Below are 15,293 nucleotides of genomic sequence, written 5' to 3'. Positions count from 1 at the left end.
TGTGAATATGATTCAAGTTCAACTACTTCTTACTGATAGTGATCTACACCACATGAAACTGAACAACCAAACTCAGCTTTCAGAATTCCTTCTCCTGGGATTCTCAGAGGACAGAGCAATGCAGCCTATTACATTCAGGCTTTTCCTCTCCATGTATGTGATCTGTGTCATTGGGAACCTACTCATCATCCAATCTTTTCAGATATCCACCTGAATACACCCATGTACTGCTTCCTCTCAAACCTGTCCTTGGTGGACATCTGCTTCACCTCCACAACCATTCCCATGATGCCGGTGAACATCCAGACGCAGAGCAGAGTCATCAGCTATGCAGGCTGCATCACACAGATGTTCTTCTTCATAATCTTTGCAGAATTAGATGATTTTATTCTGGTTGTGATGGCCTATGACCTGTTTGTGGCCATCTGTCAACCCCTGCACTACTCAGTCATCATGAATCCCTGGCTCTGTGTGCAGCTCATTCTATTGTGCTGGACCATCAGTGTCCTGCTTGCATTGCTACATAGCTTGTTGCTGCTGAGACTGAGTTTCTGCACACACCTGGAAATTCCTCAATTTTTCTGTGAGTTGAAGCACGTGTTCCACAGAGCCTGTTCTGACACCTTTCTCAATGACCTATAATGTACTTTGCAGTTGTGCTTTTTGGGGGTGGTCCCCTGCCTCCTCCATCTGTGCCATCTCATCAGCTTAGAGAAAACATAAAGCCTTTTCCACCTGTGCCTCTCACCTCTCTGCCATCTCCCCATTTTATGGAACAAGCTTAGGTGTGTACCTCAGTGCCAGTGCTACCCCAAGATCAGCCTCAACTGCAGCAGCCTCGCTGATGTACACTGTGGTCACTCCTATTCTGAACCCCTTCATCTGCAGCCTGAAGGACACAGACATGAAGAGGGCTCTGAAAAGACTGTTGTTCCATAAATGATAGTGAACCCACAGTGTTGGGTGTAAGCAGTGTCATTTGCATCATGCCTCAGGGCTTGGGGTCAAACAACTTGATGCATTTATCACAGGCAGAAGCAGAACTTTCTTAGTCTTTTTCCTGTGCTTTTTTAATGCTTAATTCTTTTGAGCATTCTGCAGATGAATGACACATTGCTTTGCAATGCATGTTATCTGGTAGGTCAATTAAAATGTGAAAATAACCATATTGTAGGAAAACCAAAGGAAGAGACTATTGAACCAGTGAAATATGACTAAAATTAAAAAAAAAAAAAACTTAGATTCTTTTTTAGAAAATAGACTAATCTAGTTCAATTTATATGCATAAAAGGTTTAAAGATAATATTTTAAAAAGTCATGAGAATATCTCCATCCATTTGTTAAACTCCTGTAATTCAATGTTGCTATTCTTGCTGCTGGGATAGAAATCTTGACAAAACGCTTGTTTCTTATTGGAGTTCTAAGATATTTTCCTTCTCCTAATTTGACAGTGAGTTATTAGAAAACTGTCCTTATTGTCATTTTTGCCCATGAGGCTACTGGAAGGTGATACACTGTCACTTTATGGTTATTTTCAATAGCTTTCACAAGCCACCTATCATTTCTTAATAAGACTTAAAATATATGTGCAAATAATTCTGTGGAATTTCATTGAAACCTAAGTACAAAAACAAGGAAATCTGATTATCTCAGTAACATACATTTCCACATAACCCAATGAGACCTGTTCACATGTCAGATTTCTAGAGTTGCCACACTGTTTCTGAGACAAGTTTAAGTACCTTAATGGAAGTATAACTCAGAAGGTACTGCTGATATTTGTGATGCCATGAACCATATGGAAGCAACAGTCTGAGTCCCAGCATTCCCCTTCTGATCACTGCTGGATAATGCATCTGAGAAGGCTGCAGATGTGTGTGGATTCTTGCCACCCAGCTGGGACACCAGGATTAAGTCTTGGCTTCATGGAGGCCCAGACCTGGCTATCATGGACCATTGCGTGTGAGCCAGTTGATAGAGGATCTCTCCCTCTCCCTCAGATTCAGTTTATCACCTGGACCAGCTGATGGAAATACTGCTACCCAACCCCAACTTGCACAGGAACTGATGTGTGCTGCAGCACAATAATAGGTACAACTTATCAGGAAAATGTCCAAGGTTCCTTTGACAGGCATGTTCCCACACTAGGACATACACCTGTCAGGGGCTACTACAATCCTGCCTGACATGACTCACATCCAATCCTCACACTTTTCACCTGAGCTTTGGCCTAGCTCAGGTGGCCAGCACCCCATTAAGTTTCTTGTGCTTGCCAATTAGTATGGCAGCCATTTCAGCAAATCCCAAACCCTGACTGACCCAAACTAATTCCCATCCCTCTTGCTCATCAGTGGAAGCAGAGGCCAGCAAGGGATTGTCCAAAGTTATCCTACCAGGCATACTCTTAGTCCAGGTTTTCTGCGTCAGCAGGTGCTACAGCCCATTCTGATGTTGCCCAATTTAATACTAAAATTTTGGTTTTATTTTTTCATATATATTTTTCTCTTTTCAAGTAAATTATTTTAAAAGACTGTTGAAGAATATATCCTCATTTTTTAGATTATATAACATGAAAATTGGTATGTATAACAATCAAATCATGGCAATTGAATTTGCATCTCCTTAAAGTTTATCCTATGTAAGTAATAGGGCAGGCACAGAGGCCTAGTGGCTAACATTCTCATCTTGAGCAAACTGGGATCCCATATGGGTGCCAGTTCTAATCCCAGTGGCCCCAGTCCTCATCCAACTCCCTCCTTGTGGCATGGCAAAGCAGTTGAGGATGGCTCAAAGCCTTGAGATCCTGCACCCATGTGTGAGACCCAGAAGAAGCGCCCAGTTCCTGGTATTGGATTAGCTCAACTTTGACTATTCCAGTCACTTGGAGAGTGACAGCAGAAGGAATATCTGCCAGTCTCCCTTCCTCCTCTCTGTAGATCTAACTTTGCAATAAGAATTAACAAACCTTTAAAAAATTTATACTCCTATATAAGTGTTGGGAAACTTATAACTCTAACTATTTGAAACACATAATAAATTTTTGTAAGCTGAGTTAAAAAATATCAACTACAACATTACTCACATGCTTAGTGCACCACTAACATATTCAACAAGCAGAAAAAGTCAGAGAAATCACATTTTAAACGAAGTAGAAGCAACAATTAAATCACAAAATGCTCTTTCCATTTCTACATATTTTTTTATTCAGCATTATCTACCAAATGCAAGGAGAAACACATAATTGTTGGGGAACTGGCTTATCTCACTTAGGAAAACATGTTAAAGTGAGGAACTAAATGGCAGTTATTTGCTAATGCCACAGATCAGTAGTAAAATCAGAAAGAGGATTCACCTCAGTCTATCATGGTTCTTGGGAAACACCTTCAAGAACATGGCTTTCTGCCCTAGCCAGAGTCTCCCAGGGCCAGGATGTCCTTAGAGGTCAGGGAGATGCATAATGAGCAGGTACCTGTAGCTGTAAGGGGCTCCTCTGCTGTGTTCCCTCAGACAGAGTAACCTTGGGCTAGAACCAGCCTGCTTGTTGCATTTGGGGTCCTGAGTCAGGCTCAGGGACCAGAGTTTCTCTCTGCTGTGCCTAGGACCAAGCTTCAGTCTCCAGCATCTCTGGTGCTCTGGCCATAAAAGAAAGCAGGTGTTCCCCAAGTGATCATTATGGACTCAGTTGAATGCTCTTTCTGTTTCCAATACTGTGCAGCAAATGCAAATAGCTGCCTTTCAGCACATCACCTTGCAATGTTTTGCTTAGTAAGACAAGCCAGTTCCAAAAGACAATTATGTGTTTACCCGAGTATGTTGTGATTAATGCTGTACACAAAAAATAATGTACAAATGGAAAGAGCATCTTGAGATTTGATGGTTGTTTCCACTCCCATGAATCTGTGATTCTAATGTTTTACTTCTTGAATATGATGGTTAGTTCTGTGCTAATTCTGTGCCTCCTATGTTATAGTTAGTATTCTTTAATCCTAATTTACAATAATTTATGATATAATTCAAAATCATTGAGATGCAAATTTCTCAGTACTTACATATACTAGTGTTTATGGAGATGCAAATGCCTGGTAAGGTAACTTAGGTAACTCTTTTGATAGCTGCTGGTTGCACTAGTAAACAAGATAGCTAGGACTGGGGGGGTCAAATCATGTGTGGGACTGGCCAGTCTGGTCTTTGGGAAATACAAGAGCCTTAATGGGTGCAGGCCTGCTGAACTAGGTTACAGCCCAGCTGACAACTGCCAGAACTAGATGTGAATCATGTCAGGAAGAATTGCAGCAGCCCCAGGAGGTACAAGATCTGATGCTGGGGAATGCCTGGCAGAGGAAATGTGGGCATATCCCTAATGGGTGACACTTACACAGGGGCATACCATCTATTAGTCTATGAGAGAATTTTGGTTGGGGTACCAGAATCTACATTGCCTCATATAAGTAAAGGATTTATGCTATCCCTGACTTGGCCAGTGCACAAAGGGTCAAGTCTGTGGTCACCAATGATAAAATGTTGGGGGCCTCTCCAAGTGGATCATGGGACTCTAACCCTAGAATGCATGTATACAGACTATTTCTCCTCAACTGTTTATGCCTGAGTAGTGGACATCATAGGAGACGTGACAGGCAGCTCATCTAGGTGAGCAGGGGATGCTGAGTGTGTCATCAGAGGATGGCTCCTGCAAGCACCAGTGGTTGCTCTGGCCTATTCCAGACTGGCCTGTGTCTAGACCAGTCTACATGTATGCTGACAGGTGCTGTAGTCTTGCCCAACTTAGTCCACCCATGATCCTGCATCAAACACTAACTAGTAGGAATCACAACCCAGCAAGGGAGACCCGAGTTTCAATACTAGGCATATTCCCAGCCCCAGGTTTTGTGCGTGTTGACAGGATTTCAATACCACCTGCCTGTGCACACAGTCTATGCTCATGCTGCTGGGTAATGCAGCCAAGCCAAGCTGGGCACAGCATACATCCTGTCCTTGCTCTCTGTGTGCCGGCTTGTGCTCATATCTGGCCCACAGAGATGCTGTTTTGTAGTGCAGATTTCTCTGGCAAAGACCAGACATGACTCTTCTGTTACTAGGAACAACTGAATACTTATATGGGAATTCACCAAGGTCTGATGCCAGCCCTGATCAGAGCCCCAATCTCACACATGCTAGTTGTGGCAGGGGCCCAGGTTTGCAAGATTTGCAATCGGTCCTGGCCCTTTTATGTGCTGGCCCCAATTATTCTCATAGTTTTACCTCGCTTGAGTGTCAGCTGGATTCTGATAAGATGAGCTTCTGGCACAGCCCGGCTTGACTTATCAGCAACTACAGTTCTCCATGTAATCCAGCAGGTGCTGTGATCCCACAGAGGTGAGCCCATAATCTCCTAGAGAATCAACTCTAAATTCAGTGTTTTTGCTGAGTGCTGTGTTCCCTCCTCATGTGGCCCATCCCTGCTCTGACACTCACAAAGATCTACTGTGTCCTAACCCATCAGGTATGCCCACTGTCACCAGATTTTATACGCCAGCAGGAAGCAGTTGTTGCCACTTAATCCAGCAGTGGTCTCCTACCTGGGCTGGTGCTTTGGCCTGACTCAGATATGTCCTATGGCTTTTCTGAGTAAACCTTTTATGCTTACCTGTCTTCTTGCTGGTAGAGTGGCCCAGTCGTTGGAAGACCTCAGGAGTCATTCTTCCCCTGTCCAGCATTCCTTCAGCCACTCCCTCTCCAATATGACCATGGGCTCCCTTCCCCAGCAAACTGCAACCAACCTGCCTGGGGACCAGTGTGACATGTCCCATTCTGGAATTCCCCAGCTTCTCCACTTATCATTTTAAAAAAGAATAAAAAGAATAAAAATGAATAATCAACTCTGCTGACATAGTGCTATCGTTAACACAGATTTGGCATAACTATGTCCAGAATGCCCACCAGCTACTAGCTGCCTTTCTCTAAGCATTGTAATAGTTGCCTAGGGACCGGGTAGCCTAGGCAGCCATGCTTCACGTCTGACTCATAGTCATTGTAATGAGCCTGAGATTGTGGTGGAAGATGGCTTGCATGTCTGGGCCTCTGCCATCCATGTGCTTTGATCTAGTCTAGTTTCAGCTGTTATGACCACTTAGGGAACAGCAAATCTGTATTTTTCATTCACTCTGTCTGTTTAACTCTTTTTCTCTTCTACTCTAAGTAAAGAGCAAATAAACATTTAACACAGGCAAGTTAATCCCCGTAAAAATGTTTCGAAAATCGAAGTGGACTTGTATGTCTCTGTTTGTATGCTTCTTTTTTTAGGCACACAAATTAATTTTAGAGTGTCCACCTATATTATAAACCTTTTAACATTTTTGAATAAAGAAAACAAATATATTTTTTAAAGATTTATTTATTTTACATTGCAATGCCAGCTATACAGACAGGAGGAGAGACACATATTCTGCTTGTTGATTCATCTAAAAGCAGCCACAATGGCTTTAGCTGTGTTGATCCAACTCAACGTGGAGCAGCTTAGGATACAAAAGTACCTGGCAAGAATGCATAGTGGCTAAATCATCACCTTATATCTGCCAGAATCTCATAGGGGTGCCAGTTCCTTTCCAAGCTCTTCAAGAAGGGTTCCACTTTCTTTCCAGCTGCTAGCCTGTGGCCCTGTTAAGCAGTAGAGGTTTGGCAAAACTCAGTGTTCCTACACTGATTCATGAAACCTAGTAGAAGCTCATGACTTCTGGCTCTGGATCAGCTCAGCTCTGGCATTTGTGGATATTTGGGGAATAAAGCAGCTAATGGAAAATGCAATCTTTCTCTACATAAATATCTCCATAATCCTTATCTCCATTTTCATTTTTTTTTAATTTCTATTTTAAGGATTGTAGTGGAGAAGATGGGTCAGGGGATAATGTATTGTGAGAAGTATAACTAGTTCCTAAATCTCTACTGTGAGTACTGAAACCTGCTAATTTTGTACAAATCAATTGTGGTGCCTTAAGTGTAGTGTACAAAAAAGACCCATTCTGAAAAATCAATGCAATGTACCTAAAGTGGTCTCAGAATCATACATAACCTGAAATGTGTAAACCTTTATACCATACGTTGAATTTTCAGTCATTCTTCCTCTTTGGAATATTTGGTTTTTGTGGTGGGCATCCACTAATTTTTAAAGAAAAATAAACATATCGGAAGGGAGAAAATGTCACATTTGTTTTAAGAAAATAACAATGTTTCCTATGGTATTCCTTCTCCCTATCTCACTCTCATCCTCCCTTTTCTTCCTTTCTTACTCCAGTAAGTTCTGCACTGAGAATAGAGAGCAGTGTTTCGAAGTTGTTCCAGAGTAAAACAGTTCCTAAAATTGTTCATGATTATGCAGAAGAGAATCTCAGTAATAACATATGTTAATACAGTTTTGACAAATAAGCATGTATGTCCAGGTTACCATGGGTTCTACCAATAAACACCAGATCCAATGGCAAACACAAGAAGCATGGGATCCCTTGTCATGTCCTCGTTGCTGTTAGCATTCATCACTGTATCAGTAAGCAATTTCGCAGGTAACAGGCCACTACAAAATCAATGTTACATGGGAAGTGAATGTCCACCTCATGGATGTGGAAGACCTGAGAGACCTTTAGGTCTGGCTCTGCATGTGGACTACAGGTGGGATTTGAACCTTGACAACTCTGAACATAATTGGGACTATGTCTACCACACACCCATGCTTGGGTGTTCCCAGGGAAATGATCAAGACCAAATTCTCATTCTTAGATGTGGGGGAAATTGTAGTAGGCCTGTGATATGAGGTTAGGAGATTTTGTTATCACAGGATAAAAGTGCCCAAAGATACAAACTCATAAATTTTTGATTTTGTGTGACTTTTGAATTGTCATCTTGGCATCAAGAACTTTGCAAGAATAAACTTGTCTTGTTTTGCAGAACAGTGTCCCACAGTATAATGATGTGTCCAGGGGCTGAAATGCTAGGGAGAAACATGCACGATGAGCAGGCACAAGGAGCTGTGCACAGCTCTCCTGCAAGGAACCACTGTCAGGAACTTTGGCTCTCTGGGGTTTGGTTGTGTCCAGCTCAGGGACAGGCACTTGGTACCGCCCTGCCGGCTTCAGTAGAAAAAGGGTTCCTGACAGCATGCAGAAGCTTTCATGGATATGCTTGCATTTCCAGTTAAAGACCTGCCTCTCTGAGGCCCATCCAGGTAAGTCTGAATAACCAGCAGGTGCTGCAGAAAAGACTCAGCAAATAGCAACCAAGAACATCCATCTGTGGTGAGCTGAGAATCTCACTTCCCTAGACCTGGGCCAAGAGGGGGCAGGATGTAGGAAGGCCTGCTTGCCTGAATCATGATCTCAGTGAAGTGCTTGTACTTGAGGATGAAAAGGGACATGTTCATGGAACTCAACAAGGCAGGGTTACTGGGGTCTGGAAAGTGAATGCAACCAGAGTCTGTGAGAGCAGGGAATGGGACAGGTCAAATGGAACAACTGTTCTCAAATTTTTGTGCAATGAAGGGCTAGAGAAACAGGGTGATGGCTGTGGATGGTTGTCTAGGGATGTGATGACATGTCATTTTTTTTTAAAAAAATATTTATTTATTTATTAGAAAGCCAGATATACACAAAGGAGGAGAGACAGAGAGGAAGATCTTCTGTCTGATGATTCACTCCCCAAGTGAGTGCAATGGCCGATACTATGCCAATCAGAAGCCAGGAGCCAGAAAACTCTTCAGGGTATCCCACATGATTGCAGGGTCCCAAAGCCGTGGGCCGTCCTCAACCACTTTCTCAGGCCACAAGCAAGGAGCTAGATGGGAAGTGGAGCTGCCAGGACCAGAAACGGCTCCTGTGTGGGATCCTGGCCTAGTTCAAGGTGAGGACATTAGCCACTAGGCTACGCCACCAGGCCCGACATGTCATTTATCTGTGACATGAGTCTAAGTGAATATGCTCTGATGTGAACCACAAAGATTTAGACAAGACAAACCCTAGCTGCAGAAGCAGTTCCTGTGTTACACACACTGTAGCCTCTTCTCTCGTGTGGTTGGATTCGCACAACCAAAACATCTAATGGGCAAAAAGGGTGCACTCAAGAGCTTCACCATGCATTTCTTAGAGGTCTGCAAACAGTTTACAGAAAAATCAATAGTACAGAAAAAAGTGACTGTGTAGATATTAAAAATCCTTGTGCACTGAAGCATAGCTCTTCATCATTCTTTGTGAAAATTTGACTTCATTTGTATGTTCTTAGATCTGCAGCTTAAGAAATCTATGGGTTAGTGAGACACTGCCTAAACTGCAATTTTGTAGGTATGTATATTTCTGATTTGTGCTTGTATCTCTGCTAAATGTTAGTACATATGATCTTCTAGCAATTACTTCTATTTGTAAAAGTTATATATCTTACACCCTAATTCTGAAAGCACCTATTATTATTTGATTCAACATTATGTTTATATTTCATAAACATGTTTGAATTCCACTATCCATGTTATGATATGAAATTTTACTGTTAGATATGTATATATATATATATGTAATTTAACCCTTTTACCAATTTTAATATTTCAGAAAGTAGAAGAGTAGAATTAGGGAAGGGTAATGTGTCACTATGTTTCTGAAACTGTATACATGCAATACATTAGCTTTTATCATTTTATATCAGCATAATATTAAACACTTTGTAACCATAATAATTTTTAAAAATGAATTACAAATTTACCACTAAAGAAACATGAAATAATCACTTGCATTGCAGTGTAAACCCAGCATCCAATGAGGCACAAGGCATATTCAGAAAATTTTTAAAAAAATCATAACTTGCTTAATCTCATTCAGAGAGTCAAAAATAAGCCTGTACCATTTGAGCCAAGTAACAAAGAATTCTTGAGAATGCATCCTGGGTTGCCATCTTCTCAGCACCAGACTCCAAGTTACAGTGTAAACATGGTCATGGAAAACATCGGGCAACAGAAAACAAAAAATCTGAGACTCCACTTTGAGGCAAGAAGAGATGAGGCAATCATTTGGTCCATTAATCCACCAGCAAAGGTAGAGTATCCTGCAAAACCCAAACCCATCTTCCATCTTTGGCAAGAGAATCAGATCAAGCAAACTCAAAACAACACCCTGAGAACCTCTTCTGAATCAACGAAAAACAAAACAAGTAAAAAAAAAAAAAAAAAAAAAAAAAAAAAAAAAACCTTGAATCCATTCCCGCAACCCAAGAGAAAATACATCGAATAGGACAAACATTTTAAAATGTAGCATATTTAATCCCAACCAGATTGTCACATATATGCTTCCAATATACAGCACCAGTGACACAGCACTATTGAAAAGGGTTCCCCTCCAATGGGATAGAAACAAAGTTGCACCTGTTCCTGACCAACCAAAGAGGATGCATGTATGTAATCTCTGTGAGCACTCTTTACAACAAGCTTGTCAATCACACCCCTGGCATAATGTACCAAATGTGTGGACATTATGAAGAGCAGTTGCCAAAGAAGGGCATGGGGGTGGGACGACATTGTAGAAGTTTTGCACCCAAAAGATTGTAGGCCAGCTGCCACACTTTGTGTCAATGTTAAGACCACAGGAAGCACGCAGGCATTGGCATTGATGCCTTGGACTAACAGAAAGATAACAGCACACCCACTTTGGTGGACCCTGACATCAGCCTTCACAATTGTTTTACTCACCTAAGCCCATGTTGCTGTCCTAGTGACAGGGAGCATTCCAATTGGCTACCCCTCTGTGACCTCACAGGGCCCTGTGGCCATACCAGCTGTCCAATCAGCAGCCGCCTGAGCATAACAAGCCCAGAATGCTACAGTATCAGCATTCTAGAATAACCATGGTGAGAGAGAGGCCCCTCAGCCTGGTGCAGACAGAAACCAGGCGAGTGGCTCAAGCTCTGCTTTCTGCCATCTTTCTCCCCACAGGCCCCACCAGGGAGGATGTTCAGCCTCCGTGGAAGCCAACTGACTGTGAGTGTATGGGGCTTGGGTTTCTAGTGAGTGGGAGTACGCCAACATGCTGAAAATGTAGTGAAGCCCAGGGCTTCTGCAGCACTGTTACTAGTAAGGCCTTTCACCTCTCCCTCCTTGAGAACACTTTGATACCTCTAAGGAGACACATTGTTCCTAGTTCTCCATTCCAGATGGTACTGTGCAGAACACATGTCATGGAGACAGCCAAGTCACGCTGGTTGGCATAGGCAGAGCACATCTCCTTTCTTATCATGTCTCTGAGTTCTCCCTTACTGCTTTATGCTTGCCCTGAGATGAGAAGATGGAATGGATGAGGAGATGATGTTGTAGTAGGAATACAAGATCCCAGTCAGGGGAACAATGGCTAGCAGCATAGGTACGATATATCTGGCCACATCCTTAAGAAAATTGTTTGAGCAGGCAAGCTTGGCCACCTCATTCAGTTCACAGAAACAGTGATGAATTTCCACATGCAGACAAAAGGATAGATGCAGCACCATTAAACTTTTCAACAGGGCATGCAGGAGACTGGTGGCCCAACACAACAGAAGCAGGTGAACACAGAACCTGGGATTCATGATGACCTGGTAGTGCAGTGGGTGACAGATGGCCACAAACAGGTTGTAGATTACAGCCAATATAAAATTGTCCAGTTTTGCAAAAAGCAGAAAGAAGAACATTTTTGTGATGCAGCCTGCATAGCAGATAACTCTGCTGTATGTCTGGATGTTCACCAGCATCTTGGGGATGGTGGTGGAGGTGAGGCAGATGTCCACCAAGGACAGATTGGCAAGGAAGAAGTACATGGGCTTGTGGAGGTGGTGGTCAATTTTGATAGCCTGCATGATGAGCAGGTTCCCACTGACAGTGATCAGATAAGAGGCTGCAGTGCTGAGTACTCTGAAAATCCCAGGTAAAATAATTCTGAAAGCTGAGATTGGCTTCTCATTTTTCTGTGGTGCTTTTGTGTGGTGCATTTTACTACCACAAGGAAGTATTTGAACCTGAGTCATATTCATACAAAGTAGATGTAACCACCAGAGCAGAGATCCAAAATTCATGTTTTCCCATTCAGAATGTAGCTCTCACATTTGGAGAGGATTCAATCCCATTTTGATCCTTGCAGTGAAATTATTTTCCACCCTCAGTGCTTCACTAAAACATGCAATATTTCTCACATTTAATGAGATATTCTTTGACCACTTGGGAAATATAATCCATCACTGGTCATAAATTCACCATTGATTTTCCAATTAAATGAATGATCAAGAATGGAGAGGAAGATGCAGTGTATAACATATGATTCCAAATGCCCTAAGAGATAATAGGATTTCTTCTGCTGTTGAATAATAAGTGATTTTTAGTCAAATGGTGAGACCAAAGACAGAACAGATATGACTTAGAGTAAATGATTCAATCATGTAAAGCAAAGAGGAATCTTTAGGTTGTTGAATGATAAGAGCAACTCAACATGCCAATTTTTGCAAACATGTATAAAGGTGATTTATTAAGATTATCTTTAGGGAATCAACTTTTTACGCTTACTAACAAGGATGTGGATCCTAGCATGAGATAATGATTTTGACAGTTGAAAATCACAAGCTTTCACAATTCCTCTTTAATTTAACAGCATATGTCATGATGTCTCTAAAATGCACCTAACAGATGCACTTATTTTTGTTCATATGGTGTGCAAAATATAGAGTTTCCTGATTTTTTATAACCTCCTCTAATTACTGATTAAATCATATTTTTGCACCAGACATTTTGGACCATAGCAACCTACCTTCTAAGTACATTTTTCATTGCACTGAACTACAATTGAGTGCATATCAAAGGTTTCTGTGGCAGAAAAAAACTGTTGAAATTGGTCAATCTTTGTAGAGAAAAAGACAATGAAGGTAGGAATAAAACTCTCACCTGACAGCACAAGAAGAAAGTGCTGAAATGGCAGGAGAAAATGCAAGTGCTGGAAACGCTAGCTTGTATCCAACTCACAGATGATGTCAAGCAGGTGTCATTGATGGAGCTCTTGTTACTGCATCATGAAGATAACATGGAGTCATGCAAGAATTCAGTTTGAGCAGAGAGAAGGCTGTTAACTCTCAGGATTCTCATGCAAGTATTTCCCTCACCTGACACTTTATGGATAATAGGGAGACAATTTGCTAATTTCCTTTTCACAAACCAAATGGACAGAGTGGTGACTCAGTTGGCAGAGGCTATTAAATGTCTAGGGGTTAAAATTTCCCTCTTCTGGGAGAATCAAGATGGTGGAATAGGGTAAGGACATGTTTAAACAGATGGGAAAACATTTAATCAGGATGAAGCAGAGAGAGGACATATTTCAGGAAATAGGAAAGGACAGAACAACAGCAGAGGGGTACCTGGAGACTGACAGACACAGGAAAGCAATGGACACAACAGTGTGGTATTGCAGTGACTGATACTCCAGTGGCATTCAGCTAACTGTGATCTGAACTCCACCAACAGCCAGAACACCACCAGCAACCAGGTGGGAAGGAACTTTCACTGGGATCTTGGGAGGTGAACCCAGACAAACAACTGTCCGCCTTACTGATCCATTCAATTTGACCAGGAGCAGACAGAGCAGCAGATCCCAGATGGGAGGTGCGAAAACAGGGTGGATTTCATAGCCCAGTCAGCCCCGTAGAGCGGAATTCGGTGCCAATTTGAGTATGGAGGCAAGGCAAGCGAAAGGACCGAACATGCATTGAGCTGGGAAATGAAATGATTTCTGACGCAATGAACTGCAGAAATGTGGCATTCTACCTGTTCTACCCAAGACAGGTCTGGGTAGCCCTCAGACCTGAAGGCCAGCAGATCAAGAACTCTAGTAGTGGCAGGTCAGGTGCCATTTTCACACTGTGACAATAGCGTTGGGACTGCAGAAGCCAACAGTGAACTGCGCATGTGCTGAGCTCGCAAGAACTTTCTGAGTTCTGTGGATTGCACTGGTCCCACAGCAAAATAATACTGACTGTGGCATTGTACCAGTCAAAATAGGTCCATGTGGCACACAGACCTAACATCCAAGATAGTGCCACCAACAAAATAGTTATATAGGACACCTAGTGTCTCTCTAATCTTGGGACCTGCTTCAACCAGAACTAGGAAAAAGGTTGCAGAGACAATCATCCAGCCGCAGGACACTATCACAGATGTTGGAGAGTGGTGAGCCAAGACCTGGGGCTGTGGAGACCACGATGGAAACCCAACATAAAAACCCAGACCTGGAATGTGCTGGTGGTTTTGCCACAAGTGCCTGCAAGCAAAAAGTTGTGTACCATGCCAGAACAGAATGGAGTGACATATTCCAGATTCTAAAAGAAAAAAAAATTGTCAGCCTAGGTAACATATCCAGCAAAACTTTCTTTCATCTTTGAAAATGAAATAAAATTTTTCCACAGTAAAGAAAAGCGAAAAGAAATTGCCTCTTCCAAACCTGCCCTACACATGATACTTCAAGATGTTCTCTTGACAAAGAGGAATAGCACCTACCCAAACCAAAGGCAAATGCGAAGAACATCCCAGTAAAATGACAACAGAAGACTAAAACAATGAACAATCTATTCCTAAAATGACAGGACCAAAGTACCACCCATACATATTAAATTCTGAATGTAAATGGCTTAGGCTCAATCAAACATCATAGATTAGTAGATTGGATTCAAAAACAAAACCCATCTGTTTATTGTCTGGAGGAGACACACTTCACCAACAAAAATCAGCAGAAACTATATCACATGGGATTTGTTGTTTTCTGTTGATTTCATCTCTTCAAAATACTTTCTTCTGATTAAATCATTCAAAGACTCATAAATCATGCTGTGGCATCATTTTCTTTAAGAAGGTTCTTGATTTTCATCTCTTCAGCTACATGTTAGTCATTTAATAGCATGTTATTTACCTTCTTGGTATTGTTAATTTCTTTTTTATTCCTCATGTTGATTTTGTTGTGTGGCTCTTCATTTAAGGGGATGTATTGTAGCTGTGTAATGGAGACTGTCGTATCTAGTAACATGTCATTTAACTTCATGGCATTGTAAATTTCTATTTTTGTTGTTGTCGTTGTTAATTTTGTACTATGACTTTTAATTTGAGGGGATTTACAGTAGCTTTAAAATAGAGACTAACATCCAGATGTGAGGATACAATGTAGTATGCATTTCTGCTTCCATACAAAGATGGGCTTGCAATGAAACTGTTTACAATATCTTGACAATAGGATTCTGGACTCTCTGCATTGTCCATGCCTGCAATGATGGAC

The 15,293-nt window shown here is 41.8% G+C and overlaps 1 protein-coding gene and 1 pseudogene across 1 annotated transcript; one reads left to right on the top strand and one right to left on the bottom strand.

Annotated features, from left to right (window-relative positions):
• Positions 1-222: 222 nt before the first annotated feature.
• On the top strand, positions 223-943 carry LOC121171798 (annotated as a pseudogene).
• A 10,328-nt stretch (positions 944-11,271) lies between these two features.
• Positions 11,272-11,979, bottom strand: LOC121171797 (olfactory receptor 7A10-like). Its single transcript, XM_041003537.1, has one exon. It carries the CDS (start codon positions 11,977-11,979, stop codon positions 11,272-11,274), a length of 708 nt encoding a protein of 235 aa, XP_040859471.1.
• Between the last annotated feature and the right edge of the window lie 3,314 nt (positions 11,980-15,293).

The sequence above is a fragment of the Ochotona curzoniae genome, unplaced genomic scaffold (genome assembly GCF_017591425.1).
Source record: "Ochotona curzoniae isolate NIBS_2020 unplaced genomic scaffold, NIBS_Ocur_1.0 scaffold_274, whole genome shotgun sequence".
Lineage (NCBI taxonomy): Eukaryota > Metazoa > Chordata > Mammalia > Lagomorpha > Ochotonidae > Ochotona > Ochotona curzoniae.
This window is presented reverse-complemented; position numbering and strand designations above follow the sequence as displayed.

Excerpts from the sequence above, each read along its gene's own strand:
- LOC121171797 (XM_041003537.1), bottom strand. The coding sequence starts at position 11,979 with ATGCACCACACAAAAGCACCACAGAAAAATGAGAAGCCAATCTCAGCT.